Source organism: Nipponia nippon, unplaced genomic scaffold, assembly GCF_047370975.1.
Source record: "Nipponia nippon isolate SJK-2023a ecotype South Korea unplaced genomic scaffold, ASM4737097v1 scaffold_15, whole genome shotgun sequence".
NCBI lineage: Eukaryota > Metazoa > Chordata > Aves > Pelecaniformes > Threskiornithidae > Nipponia > Nipponia nippon.
The window spans coordinates 3441006-3466409 of record NW_028262331.1 but is presented as its reverse complement, the minus strand read 5'-3'; the positions used below and the strand labels follow the sequence as shown (position 1 = coordinate 3466409).

Here is a 25404-nt window from a genome sequence, read left to right as displayed (position 1 = left end):
GCAGGAGTGTGCCGGCGGGGCGGGAGCTGAGGTTTGCTGCTTCAGAGCTCCAAGGGCAGCCGGAGGCTTGTGGTCCCCATATGGCCCTCACTGATGCTGCACCATCCCTGTCTCACCTGCTGAGCTCCAGCTGTGGGCCGGGTAGGGGTTGCACGGTGTGGTAAAACCACTTTAGAAGACCCTGTGGGGGAAAAATAGGGGTTTTAGGGGTGGTTTGTACCCAGCTGGATTCAGATCACCCTGCCCGTGGTGGTGCTGTGATGTGGACCACGCTGCGCTGGGCAGACTGCCTTCCACTGGTGTGAATCTGGCACAACCTGAAGATCATCCTGGGGTCCCTTTCAAATTTATCCTAGCTGTGTGTGTATATATATATATATATAACACACCTTGTTCCTAATTTACACTGTGTGCGTGCATATTGAATCGGGCCACGGGCCCTGAGGTTCATGTGCAGCCCTGGTGACAAAGGGAATCATGAACTGCAGTGGTGGGGCACAGCTTGCTTTACCTGCCGCAGGCATAAACTTAAATCTCCCCAAATCTCCCAATGCATTGATAATACCTATCTGCAGGAAAAAAATACGTGGCTATTCAAATCCCACTTTTTTCTTCCCACAAATGATGAACCTCTGTTCCCTGGTAGGAGCAGAGCATTTCCATAGCAGTTCCCGGAGAAGGGCCAGATACCGTGGGGGGTAATGCACTCCCCAGGGAAGCCTCTCTCCCAGATCTCCCTAGGGAAAGGTTGACTTTGACCTGAAGTGGGAGAGCTGAAAACCCTTCCCAAGGCTCCTAGGTAGTATATACAGCACTTTCTAAACCAGAGATCCTTTTTACCCATATCACATTTAGGACGAACATTTCAAGAGCACTCCTGGCTTCCTTCACATCGCCTGTAGTTTGTTCTGCTGACGTTGCTGAGTGGATTTAGGCAAGCAAGAAGTGCTTTTGAACATCCTCCCTGAGCCAACAGGGACGTGGTGCTGGCTCAGAAGGGTTTTCCTTCCTCCTGAAGGACCGGCATTGTGGAGGAGTGCGTTTTCCAGTGCCATTCCTTAGATCATTTACTGCCAAAGCACTGTGGTTGTTCTTGGTTAAGAAAGAGAGAGACAGAAAGCAAATGTGTCCTGAGAATGCAAAGTAATCTCATTTGGATGCTGAGCACCTTGTGTAAATTCCTGAGCATGCAAACTTAACTGTAGACGCAAGTTTGGGATAGCGCCCAGTTTTCAGGGGAGAAAAGCTTTGGGCAGAATAAATATTTACCAAATCAATTGACTTTTTTCCTTTCTCCCTATTTGCATTACCTCCATGAGTAACCACGTTGTAATGATGCTTTATGCACTGCTCTCTGCTGCAAAGGGATGGAGCCAACCAGGTTTCAGGCTGAAACCAGGTTTTCAACCCGCAGACCGTGGCTTTCCCTTGCAGCCACGGACATTGTGCCGCTGCTGGGACCGTGGGTGCAGTGTCCCCGGGGACCCCTCTGCAGCCCTTGCCCGGTATCACAGGGGGCTGCGGTGTTTCTCCCTCCTGCCAGGATCAGTCCTACGCACACCGCAGGGTTTTAAGCTTTCCCTTTGGTTGCTCCATGACCACCTCTCTTGTCTGCCTTTCCCTTCCAGGTCCGAGAAGTGTAGTATTTCTGAAAGCTGTGAACCAGGTGAGGAATAATTTGTTTTCTTTTGCAAAATAGTGATTTGGGGCAGGTGAGGGCACTAGAGAAAGCTGCCTGCAAAGTGACTTGGACGTGTGGCACCAGCTATTTGGTTGCCCCGTGGGGCAGTTCTCTCTGGATTTTGTCCTTTTTTGATAGATGCAGAGATGAAGGGTCTTACCCTGTGACCCCCCAGTTGGGTCCCAAAAGTGCATAAATTGAAATAACAAGACTTAAGCACACGCTTAAGTGCAATGCTAAGGGAAGTCTTCAATCTCGGCGTTCCCTTCTCCCTAAAAGCCGCCACGACTGGGTCACCAAGAAATCAGTGGTGTTGGTACTCTGAGCACCGCAAATGAGAAGGAAATGCTTTCCCCCAGGTTTAGGTGCTTGGCCCCACTGAATCACCAGCGAATAGGTGAAGCCCCGCTGAGCCCTGCTGTCCTGCCTGCCCAAGCTGCAGCTGTGACTCAGCCCCTTGCGGTGAATCAGTCCCACCCTAAATGAGGAAATTTATCTGGAGATAAGAGGTGGCTGGGCTGAGCACCACATGCAGCATCCTCCCAGGACTGCCTCTGCGGGATGGCCAACGCGGCGCAGGCTCCCTGCCTGGCGGGGGTTCAAACCACGCTGAATTTTGCCAGGGTTTGGCTGGTTGTGCCCTGGTGTGATGCGGCTGCGGCTGGCCCTCCCAGAGCACAGGTCTGCAGAGGGGCTTGTCCCAAACATGAGTTTGGGAGCATTAAAAATGCCAGGAGTGCCCATTGGAGGTGGCTCCTCCTGTGTCTTCACCAATGCTTGTTGGTGACCCGGTTCATTTTAAGTGAAGAAAGCCAGGAAACAAGCACGTAACGACAGCCAGCAGCCAGTTCAAGGGTACCAGTGGCTCCTGCCAGCCGAGCTGTTTGCAGAGGCCATGCCTGCGGGCATCCTTTGGGTACCTCCATGCCATGGGCTTGATGCTGCTGGGCCACTTATTCAAAGCCTCGTGGCTGTGGCATGCTCAGCTGGCACTGTAGCTGTGGCCGGCCGTGGTTTCCCTGCCCGTGTTGATGGGCAAACTCAGCAAGGCTGGTTCCTGTTGGCAATTGCCTTTCGTTGCCTTTCCCTGGTAGGTACCTCAGGAGAGCTGGGTGGGATCAGGCAGATCAAAATTGAGCCGGACGAGCTGGACATCATCCAGATCACTGTCCCAGGTAGGTGCTGGGGTACCGGCTGCGTGCAGCGGCCTCTGCGCAAGCAGGGCTGCTGCGTGGCATCTTGGCATGATGCTTTGAGAAGAGGTGTTTGTGGGGTATCTCCCAGCATGGAAGGTCCCCTGTGCCTGTGCACTGGTCTGTCTTCACTGAAGGTCATTTTAAGGGTTATATCAGGAATCAGTGGGTTTCCTGGGGGTAGTGCAGGGTGTTTTAGGGCTTGCTCTTGTTTCTCTCTCTCCTTCATTGCTTTTCTGTGTTGCCTTTCCCCTGGAGAAAGCGAGCCTGTTTTGCTGCTTCCCTTCACATGTGGGCTTCGAGGATCCCAGGTATCGAGCACAGGATGCTTTTGATCAGGTCCTTAATTTAGGAAAACAGCCTGGTTATGAAGAGTTTGTAAGAACAGGTTTAATATTAAGCACGTGCTGAAAACATGTTGAAATCAGTGGCACTGATGCATTTCCCCACGCTTCTGCCCGGAGAGGTCGGTGGAGCAGTTGGGTGCTTGAGGGGCAACAGGGAGAGTTGTTTTCCAGTTACCTGACCCAGACAGCACAGCAAATGGTAGGATGATCCTCTGGGTTTAATGAGTGGATAGTTAGCGCTTTGCATTTTCAGTGTGCTTTACGAACATTAATTAATAATCTCAGCAGAATGAGGGCAGCAACAGGACTCCCAACGTGCCTGAGGGTGAGTGACGCTGGGGACAGCAGTGATGCCCAGCCCCACGGCGCCGGTGTGATCTCTGTTGCACCCAGCAGTCCCCTTAGTACAGTGCTATTTGGGGAGTCACTCCAGGATTATCATAGAATGGATTTAACGCAACGTTAATATAGGGGAAGCAGAGGGAATAAGGTATCGTGGTAGATCAAACATTTTAATTTTCAACTTGGCAGCTAATGGAAGAGAAGAAAGCTAATACGTGGCGAGTTGGCGGTGCGTGTGAGGAGGAGGAGGAGGAAGTTATCACTTCTCCAGTGCCGGGTAGATCACACTTCAAGTCCAGAGTCTACCTTTTCTTACCTTATTTGAAGATTGAGTTCAATCAGAGGGAGTACAGCTGAGGGCACGGAGGAGGATTAATAGAAAAGAGGTGCTCACCTACAGGGAGGAATTGATGAAATTTGGATTATTTATCCTGCGAGGTGATGATTAAGAAATGACCTGATTGAAGTATTTAAACTAGCTGCAGGTTTATTTAAAGCTAAATTTGGATAGCTCTTTGAGGGTGTTGGAGAGTCCAGCATTAGGGGAGACAGGTTTAAATGCAGAGGGCATACAGATTACATACGGGAAACCCAAGGAGGTGTGATTTTGTGGAGGAAGGCAGCAGTAGTGGAATGCTCTTCCCACAGTGGAGTAGCTAAGTCAAGCAGCATTAACTTTTTAAGCCAAAATTGAGTGTCTAGATGGAATTAAGCCAAGTAAATTATTTTGAACTATTTTTGCTCTTCACCTTCCACAGAGGTTAGGAAGAAACTTTTGCTCTTTTCCCTCGGGCTGAGAGGTCGGGTATGTTTCAGGGATGAGCTCTGGGTGGTCCTGGGGAGGAGGAAGGCAGATGCACCCCTGGAGCAGCTCCTGGTGCAGGGCCGTGGTGTGCGGGGCTCCCGGGACTGGGGGGCCCTTCGCTCAGCCCTTGCTGGTGGGCCAGGATCCTCTGAACCTTGTTTTGGGGACGGTGCCCTCCGGCATCGAAACAAAAGCTGCCTGTGGGGTTTTGTCCGCAGACCGATCACCTGGTTCAGATGAGATGCATGACCCGGTGCCCACGCACATGGCCTCGGAGGAGTCGAACTACATCTTAGAAACGGTAGCAGGTACCAGAAATGAAGCATCCAGGTGACTGGGTGGGGGGCACGGGAGTTTGTGTGTGTGTCAGAAATGAGTAAATACCATTTATAAGCCAAGGTGACGGAGTTGGGACCCGCTTCCAGAGTCGTGGCCTCAATCAGGCCAGCTGGGAGCTCTGATAGACAAACTGGTGGCTTTTCTGGCACCACCGCTCCTTCCCAGTCCCTCTCCAGCCCCAGCTCACTGCAAACCCCAGCTCCCCTGCCCGGCTCACGACTGGGATTTACCCTGGGGGATTTGTGCCAGTGCTGCAGCTGCCCTCACTCATGCCGAGTGCTGGGTCTCGCCTCTCCCAGGAAGCCCATGCCGAAGGGCGGGCAGACCTCTTTGATGTAGGCGATGGGTTTATTCTGCTTGTGCAGCTCCTGGCATGATGCTGCCAGCCGGAGCCTGCGCTGGTTCTGTGTGCTCAGAGCTTAGTGAAGGGAGGGGGAGGCTGGGTGACTGCAAGGGACCCGGAGACCTCCTGCTGATATCTGGTCTGGTTTTGCCGACACTGGCCACCACTAACCCTCCTCTTCCTCAGCAGGGGCAGAGAAGGGGTCCAGCGAGGAGTCGCGACACGAGGAAAAGAAGATGGAGGGATCAGGTGAGTGTGCAATGAACCCTGAGCATCACCTGATCATTGCAAGCTTTTGGAAGGATGGATGAACACAGATGTATTTTAGGTTGTGTTTCCTGGGCTTCCTGCCTTATCAGAAAAGCATTCAGCCTCTGAAAAGCTCAGTGTAGAAGGACACTGATGTGTTCTCGGGCTCTGTCCTCCCCGCTCTTGCCTGGATTTACTTCTTTCTCTGTTTTTTTCCTGCTTGCTGCTAGCACAGCTCTGTGGCAGGTGCATCGCTGCCCTTCCTCACTTGGGGATGAGCTTGGAGGCAGCTGCCGGAGGACCGGCACCGATCTGGGAGGCGTGAAGAGCACGCAGCCGGCTCTGCCGGAGGTCAGGGGCTGCTCGCCTGCGCTGTGTGTTGCTTGCCCCAGAGGCAGCTGATTTCTCAGAGCATTTCTCTCTTTCTCTTTTTTTTTTTTTTCTCCAGATGGTGTAGGGGACGTTTTAAGTCATTTGAGGAAACAAGTAGAAATTTTGTTCAACACAAGATACGGTAAGACGGTCATTAACACATGTTCATCATGCCGAGTGCCGGCCTCTGCCGTGGGGAGCTCCTAATTGCTCAGAAATGTCACCTACCATTTCCAAACCAGCAGCTGAGTAAAGGTGCAATCTAATTTGTTCATTTGCTGTCTGCTGGGCTTACAAATGCATTTGAAAACTCCCCGGGCCTTGTTATTGCAGCTCTTCCCCTTGGTTTCCTCAATGCCTTTTTGCTGGCTGCAGCCCAGGAATTGCTGCTGTGACCTTCAGCCTTCCTCCCGCTGAGGGAAGGACCACAGTGTTTCCCCCCATCACTTGTTTGAAACATCAGAGAGGGTTTTCCACCTGAGGTGGTCATGGCGTGGCCCAGGAACACTGCTGGGACCCTGGCACTGGCGGCTGGCACTCGGCATGCTCTGCTCACCCCTTTTTAGAAAGGATATTTAACATAGAAAAAAGACAAGTGAGGTCGCACATGCATTTTGAGAGCTGGCAGAACATTGTTGCCACTGGCAGAACCAGGAGATGCAGCTCTGCTTGGCCGTCCCCAAAAGCCAGGGGCAGAGCTGAGCTGCGGTCCCTGGGCTGCCAGAGCCCATCGTGACCGGGGAAAAGGAGAAGGGTCGGGATGCTCTTGGCAGGGTTAGGCACTGGGGATGCAGCTGGAATGGCTGGCAGAGCGATGGCCCTGGGTGCACCCCACACTTCAGTAATGGGCTGGGAGTCCTCGCCCACGCTTGTGAGATTTTGTCCTGGCTTTTCACCTCTGGCCAAACAGCGCTGCTTGGTGCTAGCTGTTTGGTTGCTTATTTAGCGGAGCAAAGGGAGCTCTCACCGTGCTGCATTGCACAGGCTGGCAGGGCACCCCCAGGCACGTTCCCTGTCCCCTCATCTGGCAGAGGGACATCCACGGAGGTCTGGACATGGGGTCCCATTGCCTTGTGGAGGGATGCTAGCAACCTTTATAGGAAGCCCCTTTGATGTGTGCCACCAAAACGCAGGCTGCGTTAACACAGCGAATGCAAAAGCCAGCTCCCGACAGCTGCCTGGCTCTGTCCCTTGGCTCGTGTCTGCCAGCATCAGGGACATCCCCACCAGGCACAGAGTGACAAGCTCTCCAAAAACCTCTCCAGCTCGCCACCAACATATCATGTCGCTGCTGCTTTGACCTGACGTGGAGGTCCAGCAAACTAATGACATTTGGTTCCCATGCAGCGAAAGCCATAGGAATATCGGAGCCAGTCAAAGTTCCTTACTCCAAGTTCCTGATGTATCCCGAGGACCTGTTCGTTGTGGGCTTGCCGGAGGGCATCCTGCTGCGGCGCCCCAACTGCTTCGGGATTGCGAAGCTGAAGAAGATCCTGCAAGCGAGCAACAACATCCAGTTTGTCATTAAAAGGTAAGGCAGGTGGAGTGGCCCTCCCTTGGGAAGATGCTCCTGCTCAGAGCTCCTGCTGCTGTGCAGTGTCCTGGGGAACATCCATCACTTGGTCACCTTCAATAGATTTGCTTGATTAGAAGCAACCAAGGGTTGTCGCCTTGTTGGAGTCATCCCCGAGAGGCAGCGGTGGTGTTGTCATCTCTTCCTCAATGTCTTTTGGGGTTTTAACCACTTTTGCAAAGGTTTGGCCACAGCAGCAGAGAGCACCAAAGGGTGGGTGAGAGCAGCCAGAGCCTTTAACCTTCAGGGTGCTCAGGCGTGGGGCAAGGAATGGGGATGGGAGCCCTGGAGGGTTTTCTTACGGGAAGCGGCTCCAGCTGAGGTCCAGATGTGCACACCTGTGACAAGTGACAATTTTCGGGGCCAGTTGTATGTTGAAAGGAGCCATGCACGGCTTCTCCCATCCCCAAGAAACATGCAGGACCGTGTCTCCTAAAAGTCTGTAACTGCTGATTTAAGCTGCTCAGCCATTGCCAGCTTAATCTCACCCCAAAGAGCGTCACATCGGCTCACTAAAGAGTCTGTCGGCGTGAAAATTACTTCCACAGTTCCCCCGCTGCACTGCAGCAGCTTTAAAATTATGTTAGCCAGGCACAGTTAGTGGTTTGTGACTGTAGGAGCATTGTCCTAGGGGATGCTGGAGCAGCGGGGTGTCGCTGGTCGGGGAGCTCACTTGCGTGCCCTCTGCCTCTCACTGTTTTCCAGACCGGAGCTGCTGGCGGAGGGCATAAAGGAGCCGGCGTCGGACAGCCTGGCAGCCAAAGGTAGGCTGCGAGACGCCCGGCAGCCGGGCCGTTAAGGACTAGGTAGGAGAGGAGTGAGAGCGTTTCCCTACAGTGCGTCTCTTGCCTTCCCTCCCCACCTCGTTTTTTGGCTGGAAACCCCCTCCTGTGCGTCCCCCTCAGCAGCACCACGAATCCTAATTCCTCTTATGTCCCCTGTCTCAGCTGCCAGCGAGAGGGAGTCAAGCGAGGCGCTGCTGGAGGACACTGTGAAGAGGCAGGGCTTTCAAGGTGAGGGCCTGGAGGCACCCGGGGAGGTTTGGGGCAGAGTCCCTGGCCCGTTGCAGGGGCTGCGTAGAGCAAACAGATGTGGGAAGGGAGTGGCTGCGGGGCGTCAGGGCTCAGTGGGTTGGCAGAGGAGCACGGCAAGGCAAGGATGGGAGGGAGGAGAGGAGGAGGTGGAGTGAGAGGATGGGAAGGACAGACAACCAGAAGACAAGATGGGCAGCCGGGGCAGGCAGTCCTGTAGGTCCAAGGAAGAGGCTCGAAGCACTCTGAATGATGCCCTAATTAACTGGCTTTTCTTATCTCACCGTCTGACCTTGCGGAATGCATAATTAAGTCTTCCAAGCCTCAGAGTTTGCCTTTTCTGGGGCTTTTTCCACCCATGTTTGTATAAACACTGCTCCCGTCCGGCACACACCGGCAGCCGGCGCGGCGGCTCCATCAGGGAAAGGAGCGATGGTGAGAAGCCCGTGGGCTGGGGAGGGCAAATGCTGCCCTGCTTGAGCATCCCTTTTCCTCGGGCCACGGGGGCCTGCGAGCGTTTGCAGAGAGGGACGGAGGCTTTTCAAAGGCTTTGGCTTTTCAGAGAGGCTTTGGAGTACGTTTTATTTTAACGCCGGTAATTATCGCAACTGAATCTTCGATTTCATGCAGCTTTTATTCTTAGCAAACAGGCGGGGGAAAAAAAAAACATATTTCTGTTTAGATTATTTTTAAGGACTTTGAATGGCCCACTCCAGAGATTAGCTAATTGCAAGATAAGGACTTTCCTATAATTAGAAAATGGCATTACTTAAAAGTCACAGAGTGCCTTTTAATTTACCAGCAGAAGTCCATAATTGTTTCTCTATTTTACAGAAAATTATGATGCCAGGCTTTCCAGAATAGACATCGCTAACACGCTGCGGGAACAAGTCCAGGACCTGTTCAATAAGAAATACGGTGAGAAACCAGGGTGGGAGTTGGGTTTATTCCTTCCTTATTCCCTCCTAATTTTTTGCTCCCTCTCCCTCCTCTCTCCTCCCAATTCCTCCTTGCCAGGTGCTTTCTCTCGCCTCTGCCTCGCGCGGCTGGCACCTCGGAGGGCCGGGGAGGGAACGGTGGGTCTGGGAATTGGGGCTCTTCGCTGCAGGCGCTTGCTGCCTGGGCAGCTCCCGCGCAGCACGGGGAGCCCATGATGGGGAGCGTGCCGCAGCCCTTCCCGCTGCCTGCCCTTCTCGGCCACGTTTTAGTGTTCTGTTTTTTTTCTTTTAACCCCGCCTCCATGAAGAACAAGGATGGTAAATTCATTAGCGGAGAATTGCGGAGCTGTGGGAGGTGGCAGGAGGTTGGGAAGGGAATAAGGAGGGGGACGTAGGGACCACTCGCAGGAGCATTGGGGGACAAGTAGATGCCGCTCCTCCTGTCCCCAGGGCACCTACCCAGGCGCTGCAGGGTGCTCCTGTGGCCTGCCTGCCCCAGCGTCTCTTCTTTATCAAGCAAGGCAGCAAAATGCTGTTATCCCCATTTTCTAGGCAGCAGTAAGACTCATGCAGGTTCCCAGCTACCTGCAAGAGCAGTTATTTGCAAGGAAATGTGTAGCGTCAGTCCTGCAGCCAGACCTCAGAGAGGGAACGTGCCTATGGAGTTATCTCCAAATAATGTCCTGAAGCAAAGAGTAGCGGCTTTCCATCCCTTCCACTGCGCTGCACGGGCATCATCGTACAGGACGGTGCCTCTCCTCAGTCCCACCAGCTCTGCTGCATGCTCACGGCTGCCTTGGGACCCTTCTGCTCCCATCATGGAGGCGGCCTGAAAATGTTGGTCCTTGATCTAATGCTTGACGTGGTGCCTCGAGCAGCCTGCTCACACCACGCCGTGCTTTGGCGGGGCTGGGGATGGAGCCGGAGCCACGGTAGAAATCGTATCCCTGGCGTTCCGCTCGCTTATCGCACGCTTACCACTTGCTTCTCTCCCAGGTGAGGCCTTGGGGATTAAATACCCCGTGCAAGTGCCATACAAGCGGATCAAGAGCAATCCGGGGTCGGTGATTATAGAGGGGCTGCCCCCTGGGATCCCCTTCAGGAAGCCATGCACCTTTGGCTCGCAGAACCTGGAGAGGATATTGGCTGTCGCCGATAAAATCAAGTTCACCGTGACGAGGTACGGGGCGAGAGGTGTCAGCCACCCTGCTGAGCGGGAGAGGAGGGAGCTGACCTAAATGCACCCCCAGTTCTGCCAGCCCCATCGGGACAGGGCTGTAAAAACTATAAATGCCCCCAAGACAGCTATTAAGTTGGCAGCTACCAGTTCAATAGAAAGGAGGGGACTGTAAATTAGAGACTCCTGCTCTTTCCTCCTGTCTGCTGCCTGGGGAGGCGGTGGGGAAGGAGCTGGTGGGAGAAAATGGTGCTCGGTGCGATGGTTGTGTGGGCAGAGCAATCGCAGCCCCTTTTCTAGGAGTCTTAAGATAGGAGAAACATTGCTTGGTTTATTGCTGGTGAAAGGCAGTGCCAGCAGCGCTTGGAGACGTGCCGAGCACTGGCCGTTCGCAAGGGGGTCCTGCGGGTTTTGCAGCCAAAGGGGATGGACACAAGCGGGAGGGGAAAGGCATTGTATCACTGTATCGCCATAAGATGAGACCAGGAAAAACAGAGGTTTTAAGTGTGGCTCCATCCCCCTTTCGCTCGGCCGGGCTGCCTGTCTTCTTACTGACGTGGTGCGTGCTGCCCCAAGCAGGGCGTGTGTCCCCAGGGACCCCAAGGACCCCGTCCCCGCAGAGCGCCTGCCGGTCCCGCGTGAGTCGTGGCACAGCATGCGAAGGGCAGGCTGATCCCTAACCCTCCCTGGGCCGCGGGAGGATGCTCGGGCCAGGCGTGTTGGCTTCCCGGTAGCATTTCATTTTAAATCTCCTTTTTTCCTTGCTTTTACAGGCCTTTTCAAGGACTCATCCCCAAACCCGGTAAGAGATGATGCCTTTTTGCCTAAGCAATGCATTGGCCGAGTGTTTAGTGCTGGTCAGGGAGCTGTAAGCTGTGGATGGCGCACAATAATTTTATCAGCTGGGGGAAGGTTGCCCCTGACTTCACTTTCCTGGGCTTCCCACTTTGGTTTTGTTGTTGTTTGGTGCATTTGCTGAAGTTCCCCTGACCGAGACAGCTGGCCGCAGCGGCACCCATCAGTACTGCCGCTGTTGCCTTGAAATGACAGCGTTTTTCAAGAGCTAATCTAGGGCAGGGATCTGCATTCTGTATTTAGGAAAGCACCCGCTTTCTTAAGCGTTTTCTTAAAATAAATAAGCGTTGCAGTGAGCTGGCAGGTTCAGTGGCAAGGGAGGGTCATGGGAAGGGGGTGATTAACCACAGGGTCCGCATCTGGCTGCAGCAGCGCGGCAGTGAAAGCCCTTGCCGGCTCGTGGGCATCCCACGTGTGGAAACACCGGGGGAGATGTGAGAGAGGGGAGGCTGGGGTGACCCGGGTGTGCTCCGTACCCAGCTGCAGAAATCACCATCCTGGAGCCCCGTCCTTCCTCGTGCATCACTGCTGTAGCTCTGTCTCTCGCTTCTAGGCTGCCCAGAAAAGAAAGCTGCTGTCAGAAACGCGGGTAAAAGCCTGTCTCAGTTTTAAATGTCTGTAATTACAACTGTTGGAAGAGCACAGATGGGTGCAGAAAATGTTGTCGTCTTTATTGATGGCTTCCCATTTCCTTGGCTAGCCTCCATGGGGATGGCACAATTTAGGGAAGACAAATATGACAGAGAGGAAAACATTTATATGCCCTTATTGGGAACAGCAAAAAGGTGTTAGACACACGAGAGGACTCTAATGAAAGGCAAGCTGTCTGAGAAATTCAGTCTGGGGCACGGTCTGAGTGTCGACCCTCTGCATCCCAGTGTATGGCCCAGCCAAGTCGATGGGGAGGTCCCCTGAGACCTCCACAGACTTTGGCTTTAGACTTCCCATAATTTGGTCCTAAGCAGCAAGGTGCCGTCTCGCATCGGCTGGACCTTAAACAAGCCCTTGGTGAAATGCAAGTTTTGCAGAACTCTGGTTTTCTACAGAATTACATGGCTATAACGCCGGAGTGAGCCGAGGACGTATCCGCTCCTCCAGCCACATCTTGTCTTCCCGTTCCTTCGCCGTAATCGGTATAATTATGTTAAGAGACGCTGATCTGACACAAATCACACCATTAACAAAGGAGCACATCAGAAGGCAAATACTTCAACCTGCCAGCTGGCTTGGAAACGCAGCCTGATAGATAGAGATGTAGAGGAAATTGATTTTCTTTTCGATGCACAACATTTTTTTTCCTCCTTCTCCAGCTGAACGCTCCCACCACGGGCTAGCCCATGCTAGCACAAACCCAAAGGCATGTTTTATTCTGTGTATTGTGGTACCCGAGCGGGCTCGGGAGGAGGTCGCGGCATCCCTGCCGGGCTCGGGGCTTCACACCCTCTCCTCCCACGGGGGTTTTAAATATGAGCAGTCGCAGGTGAGGGGTTTTTCTTACTTGACATCTCAATTTGTTATAGACTATTTCAAATATTTGCTAAATCTTTGGAGACAATTCCAGGACTTATAATTATTTTCTAGTAGCCAGACTATCACCAGCATGTCTCCTTGAGAAAAAGGCTATTTGTATTTTGCCCCCAAAAAATCCCCGTTGACAGCAATTAACCTCTCGTCTGCTTTTCCACCCCATTACACCGAAGGGGATGATGGCAACACAGTGGTACATTCACTGCCTTGGCTTTGATTGCTTTTCATCTGCCTTAACAAAATTAATGATTTCCAACTAGCCATAGATCATTAAAAATTTAAATTTAAGAGTGTTCTTTTTACCTCAGTCTTGTGTAGCAAAGTCCTGCCATGTAAAATGAAAAGCAGCAGCAGAAGTGCATGCTTGGCGTTAAAACAAAATCAATGAAAATCACTTTTATTTCGCAGAGGAGGGTTAAAATGAATGCAATGCCATCCTGCTTGGGAGTAACTATTGCTAAGGCATCTAAAAGCTGGAAAGCCCAGGAGATGACTGTATAAATATAAGGAAGTTATGTTTTTGTGGATCATGTTGGCATGAAAATTACATGAAAAATACACATTTTAAGGAAAAAGGGAAATTTAATATAAGCATTTTTGTATTATTATTTTGGGGTGATTTTAGTTGCCTTTAGGTTAAATTATGGGGTGTAATTTGCTTTAAACAACTTGTCCACCTCCTGCATTGCAAAGAGCATCCCAGATAACTGCAGGACCGCGGAGGCCCGGCCTCCTTATCTCTCTCTTTGGGGGACACCCATTTTTTAAGTGCGACAGAAACAGATAAAAGGATTTCAATATAATCTGAGTGCCAAGCGTGCTTTTTCTCAAGATTATCTGTAATTTCTCTGTCGAGATGGTATCTCCCCGCTAATGGGTCGCAGTGGGGGGGTGAGGCTGCCGGCACAGAGGCGGCTGGGGGGTGAGTGCCTGCAGGGATGCTCTTTGCAGAAGAGGGTGATTTTTTGGGGGCAATGAGGCTGGTTTTTGGAAAAATAAAGCCAGTGATGCTCCCCAGTGCCCGGAGGAGGTCAGTGGCTGCAACCCCCTTCTGCAGTGTGGATTTGCAGCCTTTCAAAGGTGGGACGATGGCCCCGAGGTCACCGGTGCCTCTGCCAGCACTTTACCTGCGTGGCTCCCGGGGGCTTTAATCCAGGATCACAACCTTCCTGGCGTCCTGAGATTTTCCTTTGGATTTCCAATTTTTTTTCTCCCCACCGCTGGTGTCTCCTCTGTGAAAAAGACCTTCAAAACCCCTTTTTCAAAGCAGAATGATCTCTCAGCATTAAAACAGCAGTGGGAGAGCAGGGGTGAAGCTCCAGTGCTATAAACACAGCACTTATCCTTTCTTTTCTTCTTTTCCTGAGGCACAGAGATACAAAACAGGCTTAATTTGAGCCTTTGGAAAAAAAAAAATATCAATCATAATAATCTACCACACACACACAAAAAAATCTTTCTGTATGTTAATTTTTGTGTGCTTTGATTGAAAATGTACACCAGCTCCATCTGTCCTATTCCCCAAACTCCCTACCACCCTGATAGATTATTTCTCATACTCCAATTAATAAAGTAGGGCAGGCAGTGTTCTTTAATTAAAAAAACCACACATCCAGGCATCCTTTTTATGTTGGTTTTTTTTTTTTTTAATCATGAGAGCACAATCCTCCGCAAGACTTTGATGAGATGTGCCTCACGTTGGAAACCCCTAGCAAGAAAAAAAGAAAAGAGGAAAACATTTGATGGGGCAGTGGTGAGAACTGAGCGCATCTTGCTCCGTCACCGGGTTGCTTTTGGAGGTCCATGCCCCTCTCCCTTCACCCCCCAGCCCCAACATTTAGCCCCCGCGGGAGCAGCCAGCTTATTTTTCCTTCTGATCCGCCTTCCTGTTATCTGGGGTGAATTATTTTTTTGTGTTCAGCTGGTTAGTGTTCTTAGTCTGAAGGTGGAAAATCAAGCAGTGTGAGTAGCTGTGGAGCTTCAAAGTCTGTTTTTAAGCACCTCCGCGATTCCAATCACTTTTTTCTTTGCCTATTTTTTGTCTCCTTTTCCCTTTCGCCTGCGTGTGTGGCATCCTCACGCTGACGGGAAGGCAGTGCCATCGCCCAGCTCATCCCAGCCCTCGCGTTTGCTTTGCTCTTGCCTCCCTCCTGCTCCCCGCCAGCCCCATATCCTGACATGTCCTTCAGAGACCCCAAAATCCCCTTTTTTCAGGGTGCTTATTGAGATGGGTGCTGCTCCATCCTGGCTGTGGTCTGGCACTTAGCGATGCATGCAGCGCAGCGGCCGTGAGCCTGGTGGGATGCCTCCGGTGGTTAAGGCTGAGCAGAACAAGACAACCAGGACAAGAAATTTTAATTATCTTTCTTAATCAGTGTGATTTCATAACAGCACCTTGAAATCTTCACCTGAAATGCTGAAAATGCCTTTCAGTTGCTGCCAACCAAATGAAATGCCATGCTGCCCTTCCGAAACCGTTTCTGATTTATATTGGAAAGATGCTGCTGTATGGTTCTCTTCCTCGCTGCCTGCCTGCACTCCTGCCAGCCTGCGCTCCTGCCTATGCTCCTGCCTGCATTCCTCCTTGACGGGCGCTATGCCAGGACCTTGTTGCCTCTTGGCTTGGCCTCTAGCTTGGCTTTCCCAGCACTGGCGTGACCCATTTGTACCTCTCCCCCTTTGCATTGCGTATTTGCCTAAACATTTTGCACAGTGGGTGCTGCCCGCAGGGTGTCCCCACAGGCACGGTGTCACCCAGCGATTCAGGGGACCAGCTGACAGGCAGCATCACTTATTTTCCGGCTGGGTCCCACTGTGTGGCAGCGAGCGGCGGTGCTGCAGCCGCCAGCCGCTTGCAGCAGGATTTGTCCACCTGCAGCCCAGGCGGTGCAGGGTCCGGCTCAGCGCCCCGCCTCACCATGGTCTGCACCGAACCATCGGCGCTTGCAGCTGCCCTGTGCAAAACCCGCAATTTCTGTTCCTGTGGTGCCGCTGAACCGAAGCGCTCTCCCCGTGCAGACGGTTGGGCCGGAGGCATCGGCACAGCTCTTGTCTCCTGTGTGCTGCAGTGGCTGCTTTCCTGAGCCTGCCTGAAATGTTTGATGCATATTTTGAGCTACTTCACATTGCTTGTAACTCTGCTCAGCAAATTCGGACACGCACCCCTGCTCTCTCTGCCCATCCCCTCCAGTTTGCTGCTGCCCACATGCTGCAATTTGGCAGCAAGAGCCTCCCTGGTGCCACGGCCTGCAGCCCCTGTCCCCCCACGCTGGCTCTCCCCATGGCTGCTGGCTTCGGCGTGGTGAGCCACTTCATTCCTCCTTTTGCCCATCATGCAAGTCCTGGCCCTAGCCCAGTCTCTGCTGGAATTTCCCCAGGAAATTAATTTCTTTTTGATATCACTCATCACTTCGGAGTCAGTGGCGAGCGCCAGCTTCTCCTTAGGGATCCCTTTTTCTCGCATTCCCCCACCGTTGCTGCAGAACTGAGTTTCCCTGTTTGCTTTTCATCTGCTTTAACCTCAGTCATTTTTTTTCTCCTCCGGCATGGCCACGCAGCACAACGGCTGCTGCTTTGGCACGTGCCGTAAATGCTGCAATTCGGTCACGCGTCCCTGGGCATGTGTGGACCTCGAGCCACTCAGGAGTGCGGTGTAGCTCGGGGGGTGCTCATGGGCTCAAGCACATCCCAAAACGGGTCCCCAGCTCGCCTGCTCAGCTCACTGGGCAGTTTAGGTACCGAAAGCATCTCTGTGCCAAGGGGCCTGGGGACCAGAGGAATTTTAAGCTGCTAGGGACAGTGTCATCCTGGGTTTTGCTTTTGTTTGTGACCAAGAAACCAAGCTGCAGCACTCATGGCTCTCTTTTTCTTTCTCTCTCTTTTTTTTTTTTTTTTTGTCTTCTTTTAACTTGCGCTGTAGCCCCTAGACGGATAACATCATTGGAAAAAGCCTACGCTGCCTTGAATGGTACGTAGCTCAGTTGATGCATCGTAGATGGTAGCAGACAAGAAATGCACTTGCGTTTAAATATAAGAATGAAAATGTCTTAAACCCCCCAAATTTCAGGTATTTTTTTTCCTCTCTGCTCTGTTTCCCTGTGATACCAAGAATGAATGATGCAGGATGTGTTTAACAGTATTTTCTTGTTGTTATTAATCCTCTCTGCATTTCTAAGCACCATTGCTGCAGTCCCTGGGCATTGGTGCCCATTCTGCTCCAGACAAACTGACCTGCCACGTTATCCTCAGCTCATCCATGTGTCCGAGCAATCAATTTGTTAAAAAATCCACTTGCCCTTCATAAGGAGCTCTTGCACAGATTGGGGTTGGGGTTTTTTGCTTTGCTTTAACACATACTCTGGGTCAGAGCCAGTGTGCAGTCGTGTAGGCTCCGGGGATTTAACATATATACTAATTTACAGAAGCAAAGCAGAGCTTGCCTGCCTGTATCTGCGGCAGGGCACAGTGCATCTCCGGCAGATCCAGCCTTAGTCCCATCAGCTGGGATTCTGGCCGCGTGTCTAGATGTTAATTGCCTGCTCCTGCAAGTTTATAGCTCTGCTTTGAAAACATGCATATGTTAAGCTAATTCAAACTGTATTTAAACCTGAGTTACTGTGGAATAGCTTCAGTAAAGTCAGCAGGTTTATTCCAGATTTACACGGGGTGTAACTGAATTGCACCCATTGAAGCTGGAAGCAGGGGAAGAGGCGTGTGTTTATCCTCTTAAGATTCAGGGCCAGATCCTGACCGCTGTAAGCAGCCTACCCTGGCTGGGTGTTTCTTTGACACGACTGGGATTGCCTGAAGAAGGGACCTGAGCCGCTTTCCTGGTGGGATGTGTTGGGCAGTGGCTGTTTCCCTGATGAAACAGGCTTCACACTGGGGGTTTGGATAATGGGAGGCTGTAACTCCGAGCGTTGTGGCCGGGTGGAGGACGTGCATCACCTAGAGCTGCGCCCCAGGATGCTGGTGGCGGCACGGGGAGGAGGAAGGCTCTGCCGCGTACCCTGCCTGGCTGTGCCCCGGCTTCACCGCCGAGATCAGGGCTCTGCACGTGGCATCGCGAACCCAGACAAAACCATTATTTATCTGTGGGATACCCTGGATTTGGTTTTGTTGGGTTTTTTTTTAAAGTCACTAGAAGAACAGGCAGCGTTTTGGATCCTGTTGTCCAACAGCAGACACCTAAACCCCATTTTTAATAACTACTAAATACGACTTGGTGTTTCTAAAAGAAATATTGAGCTCTGACAAGAAAAGAGCAAACGGTGCTTTAAAAATGGGACTTCTTGTATGTAAGTGCCTATGGAGTGCAGGGCTCCTCGCTTCAGGCAAGTAGGATTGGGAAAAAAATAAGTCGATCAACTGGCTACTTTTTTTAATGTAAAAAAAAAAAAATGGTAACAGAGCTGAAGGCAGTAGCATGCATAAACCTGCTTTACGGGGAGGACTCGGCACATCCCAGGGGTGCCAGTGGCTTCCTTGAGTCGATTATTTCCCAAACCCAAATGGATCAAATCAAAGGTAGATGGAGATCCCTCTTGTCCGGAGCCTCCTGGGGAAGGAGGGGAAGGTCCCCACGAAGTGGCGCTGCCAGCTGGAGCCTCCTCTCTGGCTTCTCTGTTACACATGCTCAGTTCCAGGTTTTTCATGGCATTTGTGTCCTTGGATGGGAATTTGGGAGTCCTGCTCACCACAAGGTGGAAAAAAACCCCCTTGGGATCTTGTTTCTTGCACTCGGGTCGCTCGGGGCATGAGCGGAAAGGAAAGAGCTCTCGCGTTTTTCAGTCCCAGAGAATTAAACAAGTGAAAACACTTAATTTTGGTGTTTCTTTGTCTGCTACCATCTACACATCCATACGGGTGTGTATATACAGCCCAGAAACTGAGCATCAATGACAAGGAAGTCACAGAGGGAGCCCGCAGGGTTTGCCCCCGCCGGCCTGCCGCGGCCTCAGGAGCAGCACCGCAAGGCATGGTCTTGGTTCCTCAAAGCAGAGCTCCTTGGCGACATTTATTTGATTTTCTTCTATTTATTTTTTTGCTCCGTCCTTTTCAAGCTGCTTTGTTGCCATTTTTGGATTTGAAGCCAACTTGGCCCCGAGGTTCCTTTGCAGAAATTTCTCCCTTTTTTTTTTTCCTAGTTATATCCAGGCACAACTATTGTTTTCCAGGTGGAGAAGAGGCTTTTTCAAGGCCGTACCCTGCAGCAGCAGGGTGCGGAGACTACAGGGTGCCAGCTTCTCTCCAGGACCCTCAGCAGCAGGGTGGCCGAGGCGTGTGATTTCTGCTGGGGGTGCTGAGCGCTGGGCTCAGGGGCCCCACGCAGGGAGGCAGGGACTCGCGTCAGGTTTTCAGCTTGCATTTAAAACCAAATTGCAAGCCATGTGATTGCTTAAAGCCAAAATCAAAATCATGTGATCGCTCAAAATCAGAATCAAATTGCTCAAATTAAATAGCTACAGACCAGGGGCAGAGGGTGCTTGGGTCCCTCATGCTGAGGTTTGCAGCGCTCACCTTGATGTTTTAAATAACCATCCTGGATTTCCACCCCGTGGTGTGCCAGCCTGGGTGAAAATGCCTGCCCTGGCTGCGGCGAGGCTCATGGTGGTGATGCCTCCTCTCCGGGAGGAGACCCCACCGAGCCGGCCCTGTGCCGTGCACCCCGGCTGGCGCAAGGCTGGAGGAGTGACCCCGGTGAGAGGCGGATAAGGTTCATTCAGTCGGTGCTTTATGCCTGCGGGGTGCAAAAGCATCAAAGGGGGCCGGTACTGACCCCAGTTGTTTTTCCTGCAGCCCCCTGAGGATGCTGAATAGCTGGGGGAAAAAATGTACTGACACAGGCATGCCATTTGAAATGAGAGAACAGAGCAAAAACTGTTTGGCACGATGAGGATAATTAAAAAAGCTAGTAAAGCCAAGCTGATTATATGGCATATTATAAAACAATACTGTACTTAGGAGCCCAGCTATAAAAGTGCTATCTCATTCCTTGATATCACTTGTGGGAGCATTCGTGGCACTGAGGGCCTGAGTCTCCGTTGCTTTGCGTATTTTGCAGTCATTTACAGCACCGCAAAGTGGATGTAAAATGCTCTCAGCCGTGGCAGCACATGGCAAATGCAGATTTGGCAGCATTTTATAGCTACTTTGCACGGCTCTAAAAGGTGATGCAAGGTGCAAGCGCAGAGCAGCCGCCTCCGAGGTGTCCCCACACCACGCTGGGGCAGAGGGACAGAGACGCGGTCGTGCGTTGTGACAGTGGGATGGGTTTTCCGGGGGCTCAGAAGGAAATGGGGTATTTTATTCCCTGTCCTTTTTTGCTTTGCAGATGAGGATGATGCCAACAGGCTCGGAGAGAAGGTGATTCTCCGAGAGCAAGTAAAAGAGCTTTTCAATGAAAAATACGGTGAGTCTCCCATCTGCACGCATCGCCAAGTGGGTTTGTTTTTGCTGACAGCAGCCATAGTTAAAATTAATTCGACTGAAGGCCGCTATTTATAGGCCAAGCGCACAGCAGCCTGCTGCAGCACAGGTTTCGTCCCACTGCTTCACATTACAGCCCGTCCCCGGGGACGTTCCCGTGTCTCGCTCCCGGCAGGTGGGACCGTGACCTTCTTGTTGACAGCTCCTCCTTGGTGAGGGGAGGGAGGATGGAAAAAAAACACGGGCGAGGAGCAGGGTTTGTTCAGTCTGGCATCAGCCTTTGATGTGTTTTTAACGTGTCCTGAGCCGGCGTGAGCCGTGGTGTGTGCGCTGAGCGTGCCTGCCCTGCGCCAGCCTGCTGGCAGGCAGCCCATGCCTGCTCTGCCTGCCGGGCTGGGAGCAAGGCTGGAGCTGCAGCCTAGCACGAGGCACGGCTGGGGAAAAGCTCGCTGGAGCCGCGGCAGAAAAGGAGGTCAGGAGACTGAAGAAGATTTGAAAATGCTGTTTGCAGGCTCCTTGTGCTGCCTAGCAAACCCCTCCTTCCACCCGTCGTTGGGCAAAGGCGCAGTAGGAAGAGCAGCGGGGCGGGGGGAGCGCGGGAGCCAGGCTGCTGCTGCTCGTGGCTGTCCCCGTTTGGACATGACTTGTGTAAGTGCTGGGCGGTTATTTCTCAGCCCCTGAGACCCCAGGGCTGCGCAGCTGAGCCGCAGCAGCTCAGTGGCACCCCGCTGTTTGATGCGGTGTTTCACCTCTCTCCCCAATTATTATTGCCTGAAGGAAAAGGAAAATAGCCAAAATTATAGCAAAGCAGTGGGGAACATCGTTCCCCTCCTTTCTCAAATCTCCCCTTGTCAAGGCTGCTCACCCTTCCTGCAAACGTAAAATAAACCCAAAATAAACATTATCTTGGGGTGCTGCTCGCAGCACGGGCTGTGTGCTGCTCTGGGGGTGGATTTGCCCCCTTGGAGGTGCCAGCGTACGGGTGCAGCCCCCCAGGGTGGCTGGTGCCCATGCTCTGAGCATCCCCCTCCGCCCTGGTTCAGCAGCACTCGGCCCACGTCAGGGCCGAGCCCACAGCAGATTGCTGTGTTCCCGTGGTTCAGGCACAGTTTATGGAGCACGGGATGCCGGTGGGCTCCAGGGATGAACTCCCTGCAAGGAAAGCCAGGAATGTGGCTGAGGGGCAGCTCACACCTCCAGGTTTGGGGGTTGCAGAGACACGAGGCAAGAGCAGGCTCTTACAGTCAATCAGGACCAGTACAGAAGAGGGATGTTCGCTGCTCCCCACAGTGCAGGAACTGAGGGGTACCCAGAGAGATGGGCAGCGGGTTTAGATCACCCAGAAGGAAGTACTTTTAATGCAGCAAGGAATTAAATTATGGTATTTCACTGTCATAGGATATTGTGGGGGCCAAAGGGATAAAGTGATTAAAAAAATGGGCAGGAGCGATGCAATGTGATGATGAGTGATGGATCTCCACCCCAGGGACCCTCAAACCTGCTGACAGCCCGAGGCAAGAGGAGATGGACGGATCTCTCCTATTTGCCCTCTCTCCTGGGCTGTCTCCCACGCTGCTGCTGCTGGCCCAGCCACAGGCTGGCACAAGCATGGTGATGGGTGTGCTCTGCCCCGAGCAGGGGTGGGTGTGCAAGCGCTGGTGCTGTAAAACAGCCCTCACCTGAGGCTCCCAGCAGGATCCTAAATGGAGACTAACAGAGCAGGCAATAAATTGGGCAGGCAGATGTGACACAGCTGGATGGGACATGACTGCAGGAAAGGTCAGGCATCACGGCAGCTGTGGCTTCCCAAAGTCCTCCCAGGGCTCTTGGTCCTTCGGTTGGTTGGATCCGGAGCCCTGTGGGGTAAAGCCGGTGCATTGTCCTCTGCTCTGCCGTTACAGGAGAGGCTCTGGGCTTGAACCGTCCCGTCATGGTGCCCTATAAACTCATCAGGGACAGTCCTGACGCCGTGGAGGTTACTGGGCTGCCGGATGATATCCCTTTCAGAAACCCCAATACCTACGACATCCATCGGCTGGAGAAGATCCTGAAGGCACGGGAGAGCATCCGGATGGTGATTATAAACCAGCTCCAGTAAGTTCCCCCAGCTCTGCGACCGGGGAAGGTTTCTGTTTAAGTGTTGTCCTTGCTTCTCCAGCCACAAGTGGAGTAAGCCACCGCAGGGCCACCGGAGCAGGGCCACACCACCGCGTACCCGCGGAGGACCTGCTCCATCCCCAGCACCCGCTGCCCTGCGCCGTTTATCCCCTCTTTCTTGCACAGTTTGAGATGATGATGCTGGGAAGGGGCATGGCACGGGGGCAGACAGCGGGACAGCTCAGAGACCGAGCTGAATTATTTTGGGTTGCTTCCTTCCAGGGCGTGGTGGGGAGGCTCCGTGTCCCATCTCCACACAGGGGGGTGTCGGAGGAGGCAGCTTGGGGTCGGGGTCCGGGCTGTGTAGGGGAGAAATGACAGCATCTGCCTGCTCTCACCCCCGTGTCTCTTACACAGGCCATTTGCCGAAATCTGCACTGAGGCCAAACAAACAGGTAAGCAGAGGGCTAAGAAATAACTGCGGCTTTCCCTGCCCTGTGGCAGAGCGAATATATGGGCAAAATGGATGGCAGGGGCGTGGGGAGGCGTTCGAACCTCCTGCATCCCCAGGGAGGCTGGGGAGAAGATCCTACCTGGAAAAAGAAAAGTCAGGCTCAGCATCTGTGCAGGAGCAAACCATCAACTTAGACGATTGCACTGCTATGAGCTGGGGAGAGACTGGGCTGTCAGACTCAAACTTTCAGTGTATTCTGGAGGATTTGATTATCCCTTTCCCATTAGCAATTTACTCACCGTGAGCAATTTATTCACTGGTTAAAGCCCTTAATTTGAGCCGTCATTTAGCAGTTGAGCTTCTAAGGAAACAAGGTTTCTGTGATCGCTGGGAATGCATTTCTCTCCCCGTCCTATCCTCCCCAATAACTCTCAGCCAGTTTTAATCAAAAGTGTCAGAATTAGCAGCCCCAGAGATAATTAGGATCATATTAGTTTTATGAAAAAAGGTGGCTAGGTAGAGAAGGGAGATGTGGCAAGCAAGAGCATGCTGCCATGTGATGTAGAAAGAGATGCACGAGAAACTTTTTCTATGCAGATATATATGGGTATATTATATATGCAGATATATATGGGCATATCATCTACAGAGCTGGCACCTACGTGGCCCCAAAGCATCCAGCACGGACACAAGTCTGTGCAATATCGGGCTCTGTAAGTGCTGGAGTTTGGGATTTGCTTATTTTGGGGATTTTCTTCGCCGGTGCCTGAGGAAGCTGGCAGCTCCGTGCCAGGTCGTGGAGGCCATGCCTGTGTCACCAACGGTGGCACCGTGGATCAGGGGGACGCTCAGCAGGAGGCAAGGTCACAGCAGCTGGATGGGTCCCCGCATTTAGGGGCTGCTCACAGAGCTCAGATGCCTCATGCCTTCCCTCTCTCCCTGCAGAGAAAGACACCAGCGTTCCCAAACGGAAGCGGAAGAGGATCTCCGAAGGGAACTCTGTATCTTCCTCTTCCTCATCTTCCTCTTCCTCCTCTTCCAATATGGAGTCTACATCATCAACAAATCAGATCTCACTTGTGGTAAAGCCTTCCAAATATTAGGGGGGTTACTGCCTACCTATCTTTCTGCTTCAGGATGCTGCTCTCTGCTCTCCTCGAACCGTCACCACCTCCCTCTGCCTGACAAACACTATAGAGTGTGACGTAAAATGGCACAAGCACGCTTGGCGAAGGAGGGGACGCAGCTTTGGGGCTGCCTTGTCCTGCCGGGTTTGTCTGCGGGGGGGTCAGTGGAACAAAGCGCCTGCTGCCCCTTGGGGCTCTCCCGCATCAGTCTTCGGGGGATGCTCGGCACATGGTGTTAGCAGGAGCCGCACATGAGACCAGCCTGAGCAAATCCCCGACCCCACCGGGTTAAAACATGGGTGCTGGCAGCAGCGCCTCGGCCCCATAGCACCTCTCGGCAGCACCCAGCAGCTCCCCCGTGGTCTGAGCTGTGCCGGGGGTGTTGCTTCGGCTCCATCCCAGGAGCGATGCAGAGCTCCGGCGTGCATCCAGACTGTGAAAACAGGAAAGAAACTCAGGGAGATGCATCCAACTGCTCTCCCTCAGGGCTTGGCTTCGGTTGTGGATGATACCAAATGCTTTTTAAAAAATAAAAACAAAAAAAGCAAGAGAAATATAAACTTAGAAGGTTTTTTTTGTCAGGTTTGCCGGTGGTGTTTTGGTTTGGGGTTGGTTCTTTTATCTTACTTGGAAAGTGAGAGCAACAGCCCATGTTGGAACATGTCAGAGGTTTGATGTATGCATGGTTTTGTGTTGTGTCCTAACAGAGACTTTTGCCTTCTTTTTCTCTCCCTCTCTTTCAGCAATGGCCCATGAACATGTACATGTTAGACTATGGTGGTCTAAACGTCCAGATCCCAGGACCTATTAACTATTAGACCTCAATACCGAATAAGAACCTCAAATGAAAGAATAAATAAATAAATGTAATTTATGTAAAAAGTGTATATTCCAATATGTATCAATGCCTTTTAGTTTTTCCAATGATTTTTACACTATATTCCTGCCATCAAGGCCTTTTTAAATAAAAATAAAAAGTGTTGCCTTGCTCTTAAAAGTACTTATTTTATTACGTATATTATTGATAAATAGCATTTATAGGTAAGAGTAAGTGCAGGAGGGCACCCTCGGACAGACCTTGGCATGCTTTGGCTGCTCAATTAAATCCTTAGTGTCACCAGTGCTTGAAACCAAGAGGTTTGACATGTGTTAATGCTTCATTTGCCACTGATGTCTTCAATTTAGATCAAAAGCATAAAAATTCACTTACAGAGCTGCAGGAGGAGTGGTACCAAACTGCAGCGGTGACAGACAAGGGAACCAGCCCTTAGGAGCATCAGAGACCTGTGCCCGCAAGTCCTGTTGGCTCTGGAGCAGAAGCGGGTTTGGATTAAGCGGGAAGGAGGTTTCAGACCCCCCCCAAGGAGCGAGATCCCCCCGAGCCCTCTCGTGTCTGGCCTCCTGCCGCCCCAGGCTCGGAAAGGCACAGAAGCAATTTTGGTTGTGTGCGTTTAACCGGCTTCTGAACCAGGAAAAGATTATCATCCGGTGAAGTTCTTCACTATTCATGATTTTCTAAGAGGCTT

General features: G+C 52.1%; 1 protein-coding gene across 4 annotated transcripts in view; it reads left to right on the top strand.

Annotated features, from left to right (window-relative positions):
* GTF2IRD1 (GTF2I repeat domain containing 1) overlaps positions 1-24804 on the top strand; it is a 67861-nt gene extending 43057 nt beyond the window's left edge. Inside the window, exons 12-28 of one of the 4 annotated variants that reach the window (XM_087751587.1) lie at positions 1629-1666; positions 2776-2856; positions 4587-4676; positions 5240-5299; positions 5748-5813; positions 7019-7202; positions 7950-8008; positions 8192-8257; positions 9110-9193; positions 10210-10393; positions 11164-11192; positions 16692-16739; positions 20106-20183; positions 22102-22294; positions 22715-22752; positions 23697-23833; positions 24622-24804. In XM_087751587.1, coding sequence (XP_087607713.1) covers positions 1629-1666; positions 2776-2856; positions 4587-4676; positions 5240-5299; positions 5748-5813; positions 7019-7202; positions 7950-8008; positions 8192-8257; positions 9110-9193; positions 10210-10393; positions 11164-11192; positions 16692-16739; positions 20106-20183; positions 22102-22294; positions 22715-22752; positions 23697-23833; positions 24622-24696 — 1510 coding nt within the window. In that variant the 3' untranslated portion in view covers positions 24697-24804. Of the gene's footprint in view, positions 1-1628; positions 1667-2775; positions 2857-4586; positions 4677-5236; positions 5300-5747; positions 5814-7018; positions 7203-7949; positions 8009-8191; positions 8258-9109; positions 9194-10209; positions 10394-11163; positions 11193-16691; positions 16740-20105; positions 20184-22101; positions 22295-22714; positions 22753-23696; positions 23834-24621 lie in introns of all 4 variants that reach the window. The other 3 variants (XM_087751586.1, XM_087751589.1, XM_087751588.1) reach the window with 3 other exon arrangements.
* Positions 24805-25404: the final 600 nt, after the last annotated feature.